Source organism: Somniosus microcephalus, chromosome 12, assembly GCF_052327205.1.
Source record: "Somniosus microcephalus isolate GS21.2 chromosome 12, FLI_Smic_1.0, whole genome shotgun sequence".
NCBI classification, from domain to species: Eukaryota; Metazoa; Chordata; class Chondrichthyes; order Squaliformes; family Somniosidae; genus Somniosus; species Somniosus microcephalus.
Window position 1 is genome coordinate 158,895,958 of NC_140998.1, and position 19,177 is coordinate 158,915,134.

General features: G+C 55.8%; 1 protein-coding gene across 6 annotated transcripts in view; it reads left to right on the forward strand.

Moving 5' to 3' along the window:
• Window positions 1-9,535, forward strand: part of LOC147109625 (outer kinetochore KNL1 complex subunit KNL1-like) — a 50,505-nt gene extending 40,970 nt beyond the window's left edge. For all 6 annotated transcript variants that reach the window (XM_086003711.1, XM_086003708.1, XM_086003710.1 and 3 more), the window contains one exon: window positions 8,767-9,535. In XM_086003711.1, the coding sequence (XP_085859837.1) occupies window positions 8,767-8,905 (139 nt within the window). In that variant the 3' untranslated portion in view covers window positions 8,906-9,535. The remainder of the gene's footprint in view (window positions 1-8,766) is intronic.
• The last annotated feature ends 9,642 nt before the right edge of the window (window positions 9,536-19,177 follow it).

Consider the following 19,177-nt stretch of genomic DNA (forward strand, 5'->3'; position numbering starts at 1 on the left):
CCCCCGCGATGTCCGACTTCCCCCCCGCGATGTCCGACTTCCCCCCCCCGCGATGTCCGACTTCCCCCCCCCGCGATGTCCGACTTCCCCCCCCCGCGATGTCCGACTTCCCCCCCCCGCGATGTCCGACTTCCCCCCCCGCGATGTCCGACTTCCCCCCCCCGCGATGTCCGACTTCCCCCCCCCGCGATGTCCGACTTCCCCCCCCCGCGATGTCCGACTTCCCCCCCCCGCGATGTCCGACTTCCCCCCCCCGCGATGTCCGACTTCCCCCCCCCGCGATGTCCGACTTCCCCCCCCCGCGATGTCCGACTTCCCCCCCCGCGATGTCCGACTTCCCCCCCGCGATGTCCGACTTCCCCCCCCGCGATGTCCGACTTCCCCCCCGCGATGTCCGACTTCCCCCCCCGCGATGTCCGACTTCCCCCCCCGCGATGTCCGACTTCCCCCCCCGCGATGTCCGACTTCCCCCCCGCGATGTCCGACTTCCCCCCCCGCGATGTCCGACTTCCCCCCCGCGATGTCCGACTTCCCCCCCCGCGATGTCCGACTTCCCCCCCGCGATGTCCGACTTCCCCCCCGCGATGTCCGACTTCCCCCCCGCGATGTCCGACTTCCCCCCCGCGATGTCCGACTTCCCCCCCGCGATGTCCGACTTCCCCCCCGCGATGTCCGACTTCCCCCCCGCGATGTCCGACTTCCCCCCCGCGATGTCCGACTTCCCCCCCGCGATGTCCGACTTCCCCCCCGCGATGTCCGACTTCCCCCCCGCGATGTCCGACTTCCCCCCCGCGATGTCCGACTTCCCCCCCGCGATGTCCGACTTCCCCCCCGCGATGTCCGACTTCCCCCCCGCGATGTCCGACTTCCCCCCCGCGATGTCCGACTTCCCCCCGCGATGTCCGACTTCCCCCCCGCGATGTCCGACTTCCCCCCCGCGATGTCCGACTTCCCCCCCGCGATGTCCGACTTCCCCCCCGCGATGTCCGACTTCCCCCCCGCGATGTCCGACTTCCCCCCCGCGATGTCCGACTTCCCCCCCGCGATGTCCGACTTCCCCCCCGCGATGTCCGACTTCCCCCCCGCGATGTCCGACTTCCCCCCCGCGATGTCCGACTTCCCCCCCGCGATGTCCGACTTCCCCCCCGCGATGTCCGACTTCCCCCCCGCGATGTCCGACTTCCCCCCCGCGATGTCCGACTTCCCCCCCGCGATGTCCGACTTCCCCCCCGCGATGTCCGACTTCCCCCCCGCGATGTCCGACTTCCCCCCCGCGATGTCCGACTTCCCCCCCGCGATGTCCGACTTCCCCCCCGCGATGTCCGACTTCCCCCCCGCGATGTCCGACTTCCCCCCCGCGATGTCCGACTTCCCCCCCGCGATGTCCGACTTCCCCCCCGCGATGTCCGACTTCCCCCCCGCGATGTCCGACTTCCCCCCCGCGATGTCCGACTTCCCCCCCGCGATGTCCGACTTCCCCCCCGCGATGTCCGACTTCCCCCCCGCGATGTCCGACTTCCCCCCCGCGATGTCCGACTTCCCCCCCGCGATGTCCGACTTCCCCCCCGCGATGTCCGACTTCCCCCCCCGCGATGTCCGACTTCCCCCCCGCGATGTCCGACTTCCCCCCCGCGATGTCCGACTTCCCCCCCGCGATGTCCGACTTCCCCCCCGCGATGTCCGACTTCCCCCCCGCGATGTCCGACTTCCCCCCCGCGATGTCCGACTTCCCCCCCGCGATGTCCGACTTCCCCCCCGCGATGTCCGACTTCCCCCCCGCGATGTCCGACTTCCCCCCCGCGATGTCCGACTTCCCCCCCGCGATGTCCGACTTCCCCCCCGCGATGTCCGACTTCCCCCCCGCGATGTCCGACTTCCCCCCCGCGATGTCCGACTTCCCCCCCGCGATGTCCGACTTCCCCCCCGCGATGTCCGACTTCCCCCCCGCGATGTCCGACTTCCCCCCCGCGATGTCCGACTTCCCCCCCGCGATGTCCGACTTCCCCCCCGCGATGTCCGACTTCCCCCCCGCGATGTCCGACTTCCCCCCCGCGATGTCCGACTTCCCCCCCGCGATGTCCGACTTCCCCCCCGCGATGTCCGACTTCCCCCCCGCGATGTCCGACTTCCCCCCCGCGATGTCCGACTTCCCCCCCGCGATGTCCGACTTCCCCCCCGCGATGTCCGACTTCCCCCCCGCGATGTCCGACTTCCCCCCCGCGATGTCCGACTTCCCCCCCGCGATGTCCGACTTCCCCCCCGCGATGTCCGACTTCCCCCCGCGATGTCCGACTTCCCCCCCGCGATGTCCGACTTCCCCCCCGCGATGTCCGACTTCCCCCCCGCGATGTCCGACTTCCCCCCCGCGATGTCCGACTTCCCCCCCGCGATGTCCGACTTCCCCCCCGCGATGTCCGACTTCCCCCCCGCGATGTCCGACTTCCCCCCCGCGATGTCCGACTTCCCCCCCGCGATGTCCGACTTCCCCCCCGCGATGTCCGACTTCCCCCCCGCGATGTCCGACTTCCCCCCCGCGATGTCCGACTTCCCCCCCGCGATGTCCGACTTCCCCCCCGCGATGTCCGACTTCCCCCCCGCGATGTCCGACTTCCCCCCCGCGATGTCCGACTTCCCCCCCGCGATGTCCGACTTCCCCCCCGCGATGTCCGACTTCCCCCCCGCGATGTCCGACTTCCCCCCCGCGATGTCCGACTTCCCCCCCGCGATGTCCGACTTCCCCCCCGCGATGTCCGACTTCCCCCCCGCGATGTCCGACTTCCCCCCCGCGATGTCCGACTTCCCCCCCGCGATGTCCGACTTCCCCCCCGCGATGTCCGACTTCCCCCCCGCGATGTCCGACTTCCCCCCCGCGATGTCCGACTTCCCCCCCGCGATGTCCGACTTCCCCCCCGCGATGTCCGACTTCCCCCCCGCGATGTCCGACTTCCCCCCGCGATGTCCGACTTCCCCCCCGCGATGTCCGACTTCCCCCCCGCGATGTCCGACTTCCCCCCCGCGATGTCCGACTTCCCCCCCGCGATGTCCGACTTCCCCCCCGCGATGTCCGACTTCCCCCCCGCGATGTCCGACTTCCCCCCCGCGATGTCCGACTTCCCCCCCGCGATGTCCGACTTCCCCCCCGCGATGTCCGACTTCCCCCCCGCGATGTCCGACTTCCCCCCCGCGATGTCCGACTTCCCCCCCGCGATGTCCGACTTCCCCCCCGCGATGTCCGACTTCCCCCCCGCGATGTCCGACTTCCCCCCCGCGATGTCCGACTTCCCCCCCGCGATGTCCGACTTCCCCCCCGCGATGTCCGACTTCCCCCCCGCGATGTCCGACTTCCCCCCCGCGATGTCCGACTTCCCCCCCGCGATGTCCGACTTCCCCCCCGCGATGTCCGACTTCCCCCCCGCGATGTCCGACTTCCCCCCCGCGATGTCCGACTTCCCCCCCGCGATGTCCGACTTCCCCCCCGCGATGTCCGACTTCCCCCCCGCGATGTCCGACTTCCCCCCCGCGATGTCCGACTTCCCCCCCGCGATGTCCGACTTCCCCCCCGCGATGTCCGACTTCCCCCCCGCGATGTCCGACTTCCCCCCCGCGATGTCCGACTTCCCCCCCGCGATGTCCGACTTCCCCCCCGCGATGTCCGACTTCCCCCCCGCGATGTCCGACTTCCCCCCCGCGATGTCCGACTTCCCCCCCGCGATGTCCGACTTCCCCCCCGCGATGTCCGACTTCCCCCCCGCGATGTCCGACTTCCCCCCCGCGATGTCCGACTTCCCCCCCGCGATGTCCGACTTCCCCCCCGCGATGTCCGACTTCCCCCCCGCGATGTCCGACTTCCCCCCCGCGATGTCCGACTTCCCCCCCGCGATGTCCGACTTCCCCCCCGCGATGTCCGACTTCCCCCCCGCGATGTCCGACTTCCCCCCCGCGATGTCCGACTTCCCCCCCGCGATGTCCGACTTCCCCCCCGCGATGTCCGACTTCCCCCCCGCGATGTCCGACTTCCCCCCGCGCGATGTCCGACTTCCCCCCCGCGATGTCCGACTTCCCCCCCGCGATGTCCGACTTCCCCCCCGCGATGTCCGACTTCCCCCCCGCGATGTCCGACTTCCCCCCCGCGATGTCCGACTTCCCCCCCGCGATGTCCGACTTCCCCCCCGCGATGTCCGACTTCCCCCCCGCGATGTCCGACTTCCCCCCCGCGATGTCCGACTTCCCCCCCGCGATGTCCGACTTCCCCCCCGCGATGTCCGACTTCCCCCCCGCGATGTCCGACTTCCCCCCCGCGATGTCCGACTTCCCCCCCGCGATGTCCGACTTCCCCCCCGCGATGTCCGACTTCCCCCCCGCGATGTCCGACTTCCCCCCCGCGATGTCCGACTTCCCCCCCGCGATGTCCGACTTCCCCCCCGCGATGTCCGACTTCCCCCCCGCGATGTCCGACTTCCCCCCCGCGATGTCCGACTTCCCCCCCGCGATGTCCGACTTCCCCCCCCGCGATGTCCGACTTCCCCCCCGCGATGTCCGACTTCCCCCCCGCGATGTCCGACTTCCCCCCCGCGATGTCCGACTTCCCCCCCGCGATGTCCGACTTCCCCCCCGCGATGTCCGACTTCCCCCCCGCGATGTCCGACTTCCCCCCCGCGATGTCCGACTTCCCCCCCGCGATGTCCGACTTCCCCCCCGCGATGTCCGACTTCCCCCCCGCGATGTCCGACTTCCCCCCCGCGATGTCCGACTTCCCCCCCGCGATGTCCGACTTCCCCCCCGCGATGTCCGACTTCCCCCCCGCGATGTCCGACTTCCCCCCCGCGATGTCCGACTTCCCCCCCGCGATGTCCGACTTCCCCCCCGCGATGTCCGACTTCCCCCCCGCGATGTCCGACTTCCCCCCCGCGATGTCCGACTTCCCCCCCGCGATGTCCGACTTCCCCCCGCGATGTCCGACTTCCCCCCCGCGATGTCCGACTTCCCCCCGCGATGTCCGACTTCCCCCCCGCGATGTCCGACTTCCCCCCGCGATGTCCGACTTCCCCCCCGCGATGTCCGACTTCCCCCCCGCGATGTCCGACTTCCCCCCGCGATGTCCGACTTCCCCCCCGCGATGTCCGACTTCCCCCCCGCGATGTCCGACTTCCCCCCGCGATGTCCGACTTCCCCCCCGCGATGTCCGACTTCCCCCCCGCGATGTCCGACTTCCCCCCCGCGATGTCCGACTTCCCCCCCGCGATGTCCGACTTCCCCCCCGCGATGTCCGACTTCCCCCCCGCGATGTCCGACTTCCCCCCCGCGATGTCCGACTTCCCCCCGCGATGTCCGACTTCCCCCCCGCGATGTCCGACTTCCCCCCGCGATGTCCGACTTCCCCCCCGCGATGTCCGACTTCCCCCCCGCGATGTCCGACTTCCCCCCGCGATGTCCGACTTCCCCCCCGCGATGTCCGACTTCCCCCCCGCGATGTCCGACTTCCCCCCCGCGATGTCCGACTTCCCCCCGCGATGTCCGACTTCCCCCCGCGATGTCCGACTTCCCCCCCGCGATGTCCGACTTCCCCCCCGCGATGTCCGACTTCCCCCCGCGATGTCCGACTTCCCCCCGCGATGTCCGACTTCCCCCCGCGATGTCCGACTTCCCCCCCGCGATGTCCGACTTCCCCCCCGCGATGTCCGACTTCCCCCCCGCGATGTCCGACTTCCCCCCCGCGATGTCCGACTTCCCCCCCGCGATGTCCGACTTCCCCCCCGCGATGTCCGACTTCCCCCCCGCGATGTCCGACTTCCCCCCCGCGATGTCCGACTTCCCCCCCGCGATGTCCGACTTCCCCCCCGCGATGTCCGACTTCCCCCCCGCGATGTCCGACTTCCCCCCCGCGATGTCCGACTTCCCCCCCGCGATGTCCGACTTCCCCCCCGCGATGTCCGACTTCCCCCCCGCGATGTCCGACTTCCCCCCCGCGATGTCCGACTTCCCCCCCGCGATGTCCGACTTCCCCCCCGCGATGTCCGACTTCCCCCCCGCGATGTCCGACTTCCCCCCCGCGATGTCCGACTTCCCCCCCGCGATGTCCGACTTCCCCCCCGCGATGTCCGACTTCCCCCCCGCGATGTCCGACTTCCCCCCCGCGATGTCCGACTTCCCCCCGCGATGTCCGACTTCCCCCCCGCGATGTCCGACTTCCCCCCCGCGATGTCCGACTTCCCCCCCGCGATGTCCGACTTCCCCCCCCGCGATGTCCGACTTCCCCCCCGCGATGTCCGACTTCCCCCCCGCGATGTCCGACTTCCCCCCGCGATGTCCGACTTCCCCCCCGCGATGTCCGACTTCCCCCCCGCGATGTCCGACTTCCCCCCCGCGATGTCCGACTTCCCCCCGCGATGTCCGACTTCCCCCCGCGATGTCCGACTTCCCCCCCGCGATGTCCGACTTCCCCCCCGCGATGTCCGACTTCCCCCCCGCGATGTCCGACTTCCCCCCCGCGATGTCCGACTTCCCCCCCGCGATGTCCGACTTCCCCCCGCGATGTCCGACTTCCCCCCCGCGATGTCCGACTTCCCCCCCGCGATGTCCGACTTCCCCCCCGCGATGTCCGACTTCCCCCCGCGATGTCCGACTTCCCCCCCGCGATGTCCGACTTCCCCCCCGCGATGTCCGACTTCCCCCCCGCGATGTCCGACTTCCCCCCCGCGATGTCCGACTTCCCCCCCGCGATGTCCGACTTCCCCCCCGCGATGTCCGACTTCCCCCCCGCGATGTCCGACTTCCCCCCCGCGATGTCCGACTTCCCCCGACTCCCCCCCGCGATGTCCGACTTCCCCCCCGCGATGTCCGACTTCCCCCCGCGATGTCCGACTTCCCCCCCGCGATGTCCGACTTCCCCCCCGCGATGTCCGACTTCCCCCCCGCGATGTCCGACTTCCCCCCCGCGATGTCCGACTTCCCCCCCGCGATGTCCGACTTCCCCCCCGCGATGTCCGACTTCCCCCCGCGATGTCCGACTTCCCCCCCGCGATGTCCGACTTCCCCCCCGCGATGTCCGACCTTCCCCCCCGCGATGTCCGACCTCCCCCCGCGATGTCCGACCTCCCCCCCGCGATGTCCGACCTCCCCCCCGCGATGTCCGACTTCCCCCCCGCGATGTCCGACTTCCCCCCGCGATGTCCGACTTCCCCCCCGCGATGTCCGACTTCCCCCCGCGATGTCCGACTTCCCCCCCGCGATGTCCGACTTCCCCCCCGCGATGTCCGACTTCCCCCCGCGATGTCCGACCTCCCCCCGCGATGTCCGACCTCCCCCCGCGATGTCCGACCTCCCCCCCGCGATGTCCGACCTCCCCCCCGCGATGTCCGACCTCCCCCCCGCGATGTCCGACCTCCCCCCCGCGATGTCCGACCTCCCCCCCGCGATGTCCGACCTCCCCCCCGCGATGTCCGACCTCCCCCCGCGATGTCCGACCTCCCCCCCGCGATGTCCGACCTCCCCCCCGCGATGTCCGACCTCCCCCCCGCGATGTCCGACCTCCCCCCCGCGATGTCCGACCTCCCCCCCGCGATGTCCGACCTCCCCCCCGCGATGTCCGACCTCCCCCCCCGCGATGTCCGACCTCCCCCCCGCGATGTCCGACCTCCCCCCCGCGATGTCCGACCTCCCCCCCGCGATGTCCGACCTCCCCCCCGCGATGTCCGACCTCCCCCCCGCGATGTCCGACCTCCCCCCCGCGATGTCCGACCTCCCCCCGCGATGTCCGACTTCCCCCCCCGCGATGTCCGACTTCCCCCCCCCCCGCGATGTCCGACTTCCCCCCCCCCGCGATGTCCGACTTCCCCCCCCCGCGATGTCCGACTTCCCCCCCCCGCGATGTCCGACTTCCCCCCCCCCGCGATGTCCGACTTCCCCCCCCCGCGATGTCCGACTTCCCCCCCCCGCGATGTCCGACTTCCCCCCCCCGCGATGTCCGACTTCCCCCCCCGCGATGTCCGACTTCCCCCCCCCGCGATGTCCGACTTCCCCCCCCGCGATGTCCGACTTCCCCCCCCCGCGATGTCCGACTTCCCCCCCCCCCGCGATGTCCGACTTCCCCCCCCCGCGATGTCCGACTTCCCCCCCGCGCGATGTCCGACTTCCCCCCCCCGCGATGTCCGACTTCCCCCCCCCCGCGATGTCCGACTTCCCCCCCCCCGCGATGTCCGACTTCCCCCCCCCGCGATGTCCGACTTCCCCCCCGCGATGTCCGACTTCCCCCCCCGCGATGTCCGACTTCCCCCCCCGCGATGTCCGACTTCCCCCCCCCCCCCCCCCACCTCTTGTCCATTTCATCCGTTCTGAAATAAAAATTCCGAATTGCGAAACACAGCTGGTCCCAAGGGTTTCGGATAAAGTATCGTGCACCTGTACAATATTTCATGTTGTGAATAACCTCTTAATCAAAAACTACATATAAAATAGTTCTATTCAAGAAAAAAATAAAGAACTTGCATTTATACAGGACTTCGACGTTCCAAAGCGTTTTACAGCCAATGAAGTACTTTTGAAGTGCAGTCACTAATGTAATGTAGGAAACACGGCAGCCAAAATACGCAGAGCAAGCTCCCACAAGCAGCAATATGATAATGACCAGATCATCTGTTTTAAGTAATAAAATAGTTCTATTAGAGAACTTATTATAGTTGCGAAGTTACTGACAGTAAAAAATCACTTATTTCATGCTGCTGGTAAATTAATATTAAGGAATAATGTTTTAACCTTTTTTAATTGTAGTGGTGAACATATTAATGAAGTCCTGCTGACCGTAAAACCAGGACACAAATACCTGACCAGGATCGTGAAGAGTCTCTTCCTGACGCTGCTCATCATACCAGGAGCGAACAGATTCAGGCTACGGCATGCATCTCCCTAACCAGGATAGGAAAGAATGAGCATTCAGCCATCTTTCCCAAATCGAGAACAACTTCTAATTATCATTTCTGTCTAAACTATTAGGCCTTTCGATGAGCTTTGTATAATAAGACGACAATGGATGGGAACTGGAAGTTGCAGTGAGTTAGCACCCAGTCCTTTCACCTCAGTGGGAGCGGGGGGAGACTGCATTTGAATACAGCTCAGACTGAAAAGATGAAAGTCTCCCTTCTTTGGCTGCAAGGAGCCTATGTAAATTTGAATTTGGGCAATTCCTACTGGGCCTACAGAACAAAATCCGCCTAGAGTTGGCCATCTTGTTCTAAGGCTGTAACGATGGCTTCAGTAACACTGGTGATGAGGTGCTTTTCTGGGGTTGGGGATTAAGTATGTTGGGGGTATTTTTCCCTGGTACACTGGTATAAATAACAGTTTTATGATGTTACATGCAGCACAGAAGGCGGCTTCTCCCATTGTCAGTACAGAGTACAAGGACACGTACCCCAGCACTTGCTTCTTTCACCTCGACCAGCAGAAAATATAGTGTTTCTCTGTCTTTACAAGTGTGTAAAGTGTTGCTATCTGTCTTTATGTTTATCTTTTCTATTATAATTAAAGAATTTATATATCAGCCACTGATCCTGATACTTGTATTTTTAAATTCATCTCATAATGCAGTCATTGTTGTTATGTAGGTAGACACTGAGATAAACGACCACATAATCTGTACTTTATGGAGTTGGTTCAGTGATCAATGTTGCCCAGCGCACCGGCGGAAATCCTTTGTTCTTCCTCAAATAGTATCATGGCATCTTTTATATCCACTTGAACAGGCAGACTGGGCCCCAGTTTAATGTCTCATCCAGTGACAATGCAGCACTGCACCCAAGTGTCTGCCACAATTACGTGTTCAAGTCCTGGAATGACGCTTGAACCCACAACCTTCTGACTCTGAGCTGAGGCTGCTGCCAACTGAGTGAAACTGGAACTGACATACGAACCCTTAAGTGAAAGGCAAAACGGATGGTCAGATCGATTTTCAAGAGATAATTTGAGTGATGTCATTGATTCCTCTTGTTGTATTATTGATGGCTGATGCTGACTTTTGTTTGGTTTTTTACATATCTCCTTGGTGGTACTTAATTCTTAGTTTTCACACCTGTCTGCTCATTGTTCATTGGTAAGTTCCATATCCGTTCCGTTGTGACTTTTTTTATAAATGATATTTAAGCCAAGAATGACACATTTTGCACGTGTGAAGATCATGTGCTAGATGCAAGGTTTTTATATGCAATGATCTAGATGAATGCTGCCATTATTAATATAACTATCAGGAAAAACTGAACAGGCTGGCGCTCTTTTCTGTCGTAAAGAGAAGGCTGAGGGGTGACCTGATAGTTCTTCAAAATTATGAAGGGCTTTGATAGGGTAGATGTATAGAAGATCTTTCCACTTGTGGGAGAGTCCAAAACTAGGGGTCATAAATATAATGGTCACTAATAAACCCAATAAGGAATTCTGGATAAACGACTTAGTTGATTAGAATGTGGCACTCGCTACCACATGGACTAGTTGAGGTGAATAACATAGATGTATTTCAGGGGATGCTAGATAAGTAAATGAGGGAGAAAGGAATAGAAGAATATGCTATAGGGTCAGATAAAGTAGAGTGGGATGAAGCTCATGTGGAGCATAAACACCAGCTGAATGGTCTGTTTCTGTGCTGTACATTCTATGTAAAACATTGTATAAATATTAATAACCGCACTTAATTCTTTATTCCTGCATTCCTAATTATTTGTTACAAACTCCCTCTTTAAATCAAGGTAACTTTGTTGCTCCTCACTCGGGTTTTTATTCGTTCCTGTGATGTGGGAGTCACTGGCAAGGCCAGCGTTTATTGCCCATTCCTAATTGCCCTTGAGAAGGTGGTGGTGAGCTGCCGCCTTGATCCGCTGCAGTCCATGAGGTGAAGGTACTCCCATAATGCTGTTAAGGAGGGAGTTCCAGGATTTTGACCCAGCGATGACGAAAGAACGACTATTTCCAAGTCCGGATGGTGTGTGACTTGGAGGGGTACTTGGCAGTAATGCTGTTCCCATGCGCCTGCTGCCCTTGTCCTTCCAGGTGGTAGAGGTAGTGGGTTTGGGAGGTACTGTCGAAGAAGCCTTGGCGAGTTGCTGCAGTGCATCAGCCACGGTATGCTGGTGGTGGAGGGAGTGAATGTTTAAGATGGTGGATGGGTTGCCAATCAAGCAGAGGCTGCTTTGTCCTGGATGATGTCGAGCTTCTTAAGTGATGTTAGAGCTGCACTCATCCAGGCAAGTGAGGAGTATCCCATCACACTCCTGACTTGTGCCTTGTAGATGGTGGAAAGGCTTTGGGGGGCCAGTCTCTCGCAGCTTGAGTGACTAGTTTAGTTCTTTACATATTATTTGCAAAGCTGTAAATAATAGGAAAGCTTGATCACCATTCTGGTAACAGCATGTATAGTCGGGGATAGATACTGTTCTCTGCAGCTACGAAAGCGTGTCCCGAAGACTGTGTTGCCTGCCCAGTGCCAGGGTTAAGGATATCTCATGGCTGGAGAAGAACTGGGGAGGACCCAGTTGTCGTGGTCCATGTAGGAACCAACGACATAGGTAGAACTAAGAATGAGTTTCTTCTGAGGGAGTTTGAGGGGCTAGGGTCTAAATTAATAAGCAGATCAGAGAGTTAAATGTGTGGCTCAGACTGGTGTGGGAAAAAGGTTTCAATTCATGGGGCACTGGCACCAGTACTGGGGAAAGAGGGAGCTGTTCTGTCGGGAAGGGCTGCACTTAAACCGGGCTGGGACCAGCGTCCTGGCGAATCGAATAACTGGGGCTGTAGATAGAGCTTTAAACTAAAAAAGGGGGGGGGTGGAAGGGAGGGGTCAGGTGAGGGGAAATTTAGAAATCTGAAGAGAAAGGTCAAGGCAATAGAGCAGTGTAGCAATTTGGGTAAAGTGACAGGAAGGGACAGAAAGTTTAATGGTAGCAGTGCAGCAGAGAATAAGGTCAAAGCAGGGAATAATAAAAAATTTAAAGGAAAGGCTCTTTATCTGAATGCACAAAGCATTCGTAACAAGATAGACAAACTAGTGGCACAAATAGAGATAAATGGGTTTGATCTAATAGCCATTACAGAGACGTGGTTGCAAGGTGGCCAAGGTTGGGAACTGAATGTTCCAGGGTACTTGACGTTTTCAAAAGTCAGGCAGAATGGAAAAGGAGGGGGAGTAGCCCTGATAAGGATAGCATAAGGACAGTAGCGAGAAAGGATCTCTGCTCGGAAGATCAGGAAGTAGAATCAGTATGGGTGGAGATAAGGAATAACATGGGGCAGAAAACACTGGTAGGAGTGGTATATAGGCCCCCTAACAGTAGCTGTACCATTGGACAGAATATTAATCAAGAAATAGTAGGAGCATGTAACACAAGTAATGCAGTAATCTTGGGAGACTTTAATCTTCATATAGACTGGACAAATCAAATTGGCAAAGGTAGTCTGGAGGCCGAGTTCATGGAATGCATTCGGGACAGTTTCCTGGAACAATATGTCATGGAACCAACCAGGGAACGGGCTGTTTTAGATCTTGTACTGTGTAATGAGACAGGGTTAATTAGCAATCTCAGAGTAAAGGATCCTCTGGGGCAGAGTGATTATAATATGGTAGAATTTCATGTTAATTTTGAGTGTGACTTGCCGAAGTCCAAAACTAGAATCTTAAACTGTAATTGTCTTTATTTAAGAGGTATGAGGGGCAGGTTGACTAAGGTAGATTGGAAAAATAGATTAAAAGCTATGGCGGTAGATAAGCAGTGGCTAGCATTTAAAGAAATATTTCATAATTCTCAACAAAAGTACATTCCATTGAGAAACAAAAACTCCACAGGAAAAGTGATCCAACTGTGGCTAACTAAAGAAGTTAAGATTAGCATTAGATTGAAAGAAGAAGCTTATAATGTTGCAAAGAATAATAGTAAGCCTGAGGATTGAGAGAGTTTCAGAAACCAGCAAAGGTTGACCAAAAAATTGATTAAAAGGGGAAAGAAATAGAATGAGAGAAAACTAGCAAGAAATATAAAAACAGATTGTAAGAGCTTCTACAAGTATGTAAAAAGGAAGAGTAGAAAAAGTTAATGTTGGTCCCTTAGAGGCTGAGACAGGAGAAATTATTATGGGGAATAAGGAAATGGCAGAAACATTAAACAAATATTTTGTATCTGTCTTCACAGTAGAAGACACAAAAAGCATACCAAAAATGGTGGGGAACCAAGGGTCTAATGAGGGTGAGGAACTTAAATGTAATTAATATAAGAGGAAAAGTACTAGAGAAACTAATGGGACTAAAAGCCGAAAAATCCCCATGACCTAACGGCCTACATCTTAGGGTTCTAAAAGAGGTGGCTGAAGAGATAGTGGATGCATTGGTTTTGATCTTCCAACATGCCCTAGATTCTAGAATGGTCCCAGCGGATTGAAAGGTCACAAATGTAACACCGCTGTTCAAGAAAGGAAGAGAAAAAACAGGGAACTACAGGCCAGTTAGCCTGACATCAGTCGTCGGGGGAAATGCTGGAATCCATGGCTAAGGAAGTGGTATCAAGTCACTTAGAAAATCATAACATGATTAGGCAGAGTCAACATGGTTTTATGAAAGGGAAATTGTGTTTGGCAAATTTATTCATTTTTTGAGTATGTAACTAGCCGGGTAGATAAAGGGGAACCAGTGGATGTAATATATTTGGATTTCCAAAAGGCATTTGATAAGGTGCCACATAAAAGGTTATTATACAAGATTAGGGCTCATGGGGTTGGGGGTAATATAGTAGCATGGATAGAGGATTGGTTAATGGACAGAAAACAGCAGGGATAAATGGATCTTTTTCAGGTTCACGGGCTGTAACTAGTGGGGTGCCGCAAGGATCAGTGTTGGGGCCTCAGCTACTTACAATCTATATTAATGACTTAGATGAAGGGACCAAGTGTAATATATTCAAGTTTGTTGATGATACAAAGCTAGGTGGGACAGTACGCTGTTAGGAGAATGCTTAGTCTATCTATACCCCTTTGCAGACTGAGAGTGTGCAATAAGGTGGCAGATGGAGTATAATGTAGGGAAATGTGAGGTTATTCACTTTGGTAGGAAGAATAGAAAAACAGAATATTTTTTAAATGGTGAGAAACTTTCAAATGTTGGTGTTCAGAGAGATTTGGGTGTCCTCGTGCAAGAAATGCAAAGTTAGCATGCAGGTACAGCAAGCAGTAAGGAAGGCAAATGGCATGTTGGCCTTTATTGCAAGGGGGTTGGAGTATAAGAGTAAGGAAGTCTTGCTACAATTGTACAGAGCCTTGGTGAGACCACACCTGGAGTACTGTGCACAGTTTTGGTCTCCTTATCTAAGGAAGGACATACTTGTCTTGGAGGCCGTGCAACGAAGGTTCACCAGATTGATTCCTGGGATGAGAGGGCTGTCCTATGATGAGAGATTGTGTAGAATGGGCCTATACTCTGGAGTTTAGAAAAATATACAAGATTCTGAAGGGGATTGACAGGGTAGATGCTGAGAGGTTGTATCCCCTGGGAAAATGCACCTTAATACATCCTCAGGATGTTCCAAAGCGCTTCACCTCCAATGAATTACTTTTGAAGTGAAGTTACCATTGTTTTGTGGGCAAACGAGGCAGCCTATTTGCCCACAGCAAAGACCTACAATCGGCAAAGACAAATGACTAGTTAAATCTGTTTTTGGTTGAGTGAAAGATACTGTCGAGAATTCCCTGTTCTTCTTCAAATAGTGCCTTGAGATATTTAACCTCTACACGAATACCTCGAAATGATGGCACTTCCAGCAGTTCTTAGACTATTGAAGGCATCAGAACTATCAATAGCACTAGAACTGAGATACAATAATTGCTATACACAACAATGGTGGAATCAGATTTTTCTTTCCCCTTTTTCTGCAAATTTTCTCCACTTTCCTCCTCTCCTGATGGCTTTGTTTTGCTGAAGAACATTTGTAACAATACATCATCCAAGCAGCCATCCTTCATGTGTGGGCCTGGATGCTGAATATTATCAGGTGACTCAACTGTGAGGGGCATCGCAGGCAAGTTAATATAGTCTTCATTCAACTGCCATGTGAATGCCTACCTCCAGCAGACATCGACAAATACTGATCAAGAACAGGAATTCTGATCCATTTTTATGTTCATAACACAGGATTGCTGAGGCTAAAATAGTGCCTCTATCCCTGTCCTGCCCTAGATCAGAGAACTCAGTGCAGACTGAATCTAACCTGGGATCTTCCTGGTCTATTGTCCTGTACACTATCAACCTCGTTACTGTGTCGAAATTAACTTGCTGCATTATCTTCTATTCTAATTTCCCAGGGCCTAAAGTGTTGTAAGAAATAGCTGTTAGATTCAAAGATGGGTTTTAATTCTTAGAACAGAGACTGACAACATGCAGCCGGGAACAGAGAGCAGAAATACCAGCAAGGTCGAATATCAAGCATCAAAAGACAAATAGAAGTGATAAGGGAATCGTAAAATGCCAAACAACACACGGTGGTGGGATAATAGACAAAAATGGAGCCAAAAAGTTATAAAATGTCCTTAAAGAAACATAACAAAACATTCCTCAGAAAGATAAGAGGGAGGCCGCGTCAGTCATGCAGAAAGGGACGGCGAGGGATGCCTTCCCGCTTCACAATTGGACAATAGGATGGGGGATCAAATGATTAATACCAGGTGATTACCAGCCCACCGAAATAACTATAAATTTAGACGACTGAGGGGGGAAATCAGGCAGTTCAGGGTGAAGGCCTCCCCGAGGTGGCTACGGCCTAACGCCTCCAACAGTTCGAGGGATGACCCAATGGAAGTGACCGCTGCAGGAATCCACCCAAGCCGAGACCACCGTACTGCCTCCCCATCTGTCCAGTTGTGGCATTCCGATTCGGGAGTCGTAGATCGTTCTCTACTGTCACGGGTTGTATGTCTATTATACTCGGCTTAAACCACATGTAATATCTGATTATGCTTTAAAACTGTAGCTCTTTAATAAAAGCCTTGCAACTCCTAAAACCCTTTGGGTAATCTGTGTGTGGGCTGTGATCCTAATCTTACAGTGTGAAACTCGGCACCTCCCTCAGTCTTTGCTTCCTTCTACAATCTTCAGGGTTTTAAAACCCAGGCTCGGCATCAACCTACCTCTACTTCCTGATTACACTGAACATAAGAAATAGGAACAGGAATAGACCACCCGGCCCCTCAAGCATGCTCTGCCATTCAACTTTTACATCAACTCCGTTTTCCCGCGCAATCCCCCTATCCTTTGATTCCCTTAGTGCCCAAAAATCTATTGATCGCTGTCTTGAATATACTCCTCGACTGAGCACCCACAGCCCTCTGGAGTGGTGAATTCCAAAGATTCACAACCCTCTGAGTGAAGAAATTCCTCCTCATCTCAGTTCTAAATGGCTGACCCCTTATCATGAGACTTTGCCCCCTGGTTCTAGACTCTCCAGCCAGGGGAAACATCCTCCCTGCATCTACCTTGTCAAGCCCTCTAAGAATTTTAGACGTTTCAATGAGATCACCTCTCATTCTTCTAAACTCCAGGGAATATAGGCCCAGCAGCCCTCTCATCCCCTTGTGTTCTCTTTTATTAGAGGCTGTGGGATGCGGTACCAGAGTTGGTGATTGAAGCATTTAGGATAAGGTTCGAAAGGGGGAAAAGGGATATGGGAAAAGGGCGCGCACATGAAATTAGGACTTGTCCTTGTGTGAAGCATAAACACCAACTGGTTGGGCTAAACGCTGTTGTATTTTCTTTTTAATTCTATCTATTCTTTAAAACGTTAGTAGTGACCTGCACAATATGCCTTGGCTCTTCATCTTGATTTCTCAAGCAAAAAATATTGATGTTTACCAAAAAGTGCATGATATCCATTATTGAGCAGTGCCAGCCTTGACCAATAGAGGGAACCCATGTGCTACTGCATCTGTTAGTGTCCATTCTTTTGACTATATAAAGCAGCATATCACCCCATCCATATGTTGTGGCACAGAGTGATCAGATACATATTCACGTCCCTGATTTCCTATGTACTATACCATAGAGCAGCTCGAAGTAAGATTGTCACTGTAATGCAAATAGTGAGGTCAATCTCCGTTATATAGACATGGGGAGGCAATGAGCAAAGGTGATGCCACAATAAAAAAGAAAATATTGCTTCACCCCATTAAAACTCATTTGGCCACGTTAAGCCATTTCTAAACTTCCTTGAACAGAGCCAGTTCTCTTAGAATCATAGGAATTTACAGCACAGCAGTAGGCCATTCGGCCCATCATGTCTGTGCCTAGTTCTTATAAACATAGAAGATAGGAACAGGAGTAGGCCATTCGGCCCCTCGAGCCTGTTCCGCCATTTAATGAGATTATGGCTGATCATCCAAATTCAGTACCCTGTCCCTGCTTTCTCCCCATATCCCTTGATCCCTTTAGCCTTAAGAAATATATCTACCTCCTTCTTGAATATATTTAATGAATTGGCCTGAACTGCCTTGTGTGGTAAAGAATTCCACAGGTTCACCACTCTCTGGGTGAAGAAATTCCTCCTCATCTCAGTCCTAAATGGCATACCCCTTGTGCTGCCTCTCCCTCTAACTTAACCTCACTGTATGTATTTAACTTACTTATATATGTATAACCTACCTGTTGGGGCCGTTGCCCCTTTAACTTACCTTTTAGGGCCATTGCCCCTTTAAGACGTGCCTTAGCGTGCTGACGTCACGTCACGTACAACGTAGCGTGCTGACGTCACGGCACGTATGACGTGACGTGCGTGAGGCGGCTGCCGGCACAGCCCGGCCTAGCGTCTTTGGCCGCATCTACCAGCCGCCGGGAGCGACGCGATCTTCCGCTCCCGCGGCAAGCATCGGCTCAGCCTGGCCTCCAGCTCCCGCTCCCGACTTCGGCCTCCACGGCCAGAAACGCGACCACGCGCATCACGTGACGCCCCAAGCGCGGACAACGCTACCGAGCGTGATGAGGTCATCACGCTCCCCACAGGACCGCTACGTAGTCCACGTGGAGTCCTCGCTGGGACACAGACCTACACCACGGTGCTCCTACAGCAGCACAGGCTCCGAGCAGTTGTATTGTCCCCATGCTTGAGTCTTGGAAATTGTTTGTCTGTAAGTATTTTAGAATGCTATGGATGATTAGTGTGCACTGCATGTTGTAGAAAATGTTTAGTTGTAACTTTTCTCTGTCTAGCTGATTAACTAGTAGCTGTATTTTGATGCACTATGTACAGGGCTAATTTAAAGAGAATGCCTCCCAGTTTACTAAATGTACTGTGTTGCTCAGGCGTACCTAAATTTGTGTATACATATCAGTTATGCGCTTGTATACTAATGTGTGCTTCCATTTCTGTGTTGTATTTCAGTTTTACAATTAGAATCGTTCAGTAAAGCGTTACAAGAAAAGTCAAGCCTTGTGATTTTATTGGAAGATATCGAGTTGTTCGCTATCTGTCTAGCTCTGCATAGAATCGCGTTGCGAGGGCAGAACAGTAAAAAGACAACAGCACAGCGGGCTCAAGCGCAGGAAGATACCACTCAGCTACCATGAGTCTACGCTCAGGAAAACAATATACCCTAGAGGACGTCGACCAGTCAAGCGAGAAGCATAAGCCTCTCCTAGCAAACGATGCCAAGTCACAGCCCTCTAAAGTATCCCCTAGGTCATCTCGGCGGTCCAGCAGACCGTCGTCATCGACAGCTTCTGCAGCCGCCAAAGCACGTGCCAAGGCAAAAGCTGCCCAGGCTCAATTGTCCTTCGCTGAAAAGGAAGCTGACCTTATGAAGCAGAGAGCTGACCTCGAAGCTAGTATGATGAAGCAGAAAGCTGACCTTATGAAGCAGAGAGCTGACCTCGAAGCTAGTACGATGAAGCAGAAAGCTGACCTTATGAAGCAGAGAGCCGACCTCGACGCTAGTGTGATGAAGCAGACAGCACAGTCCTCTAAAGTAGCCACTAGATCATCTCGGCAGTCCAGCAGACCGTCGTCATCGACAGCTTCTGCAGCCGCCAAAGCACGGGCCAAGGCAAAAGCTGCCCAGGCTCAATTGGTCCTTGCTGAAAAAGAAGCTAGTGTGATGAAGCAGAAAGCTGACCTCGACGCTAGTGTTACGAAGCAGAGAGCTGACCTTGCTGCCAGTCTCCACATTCTCCAAA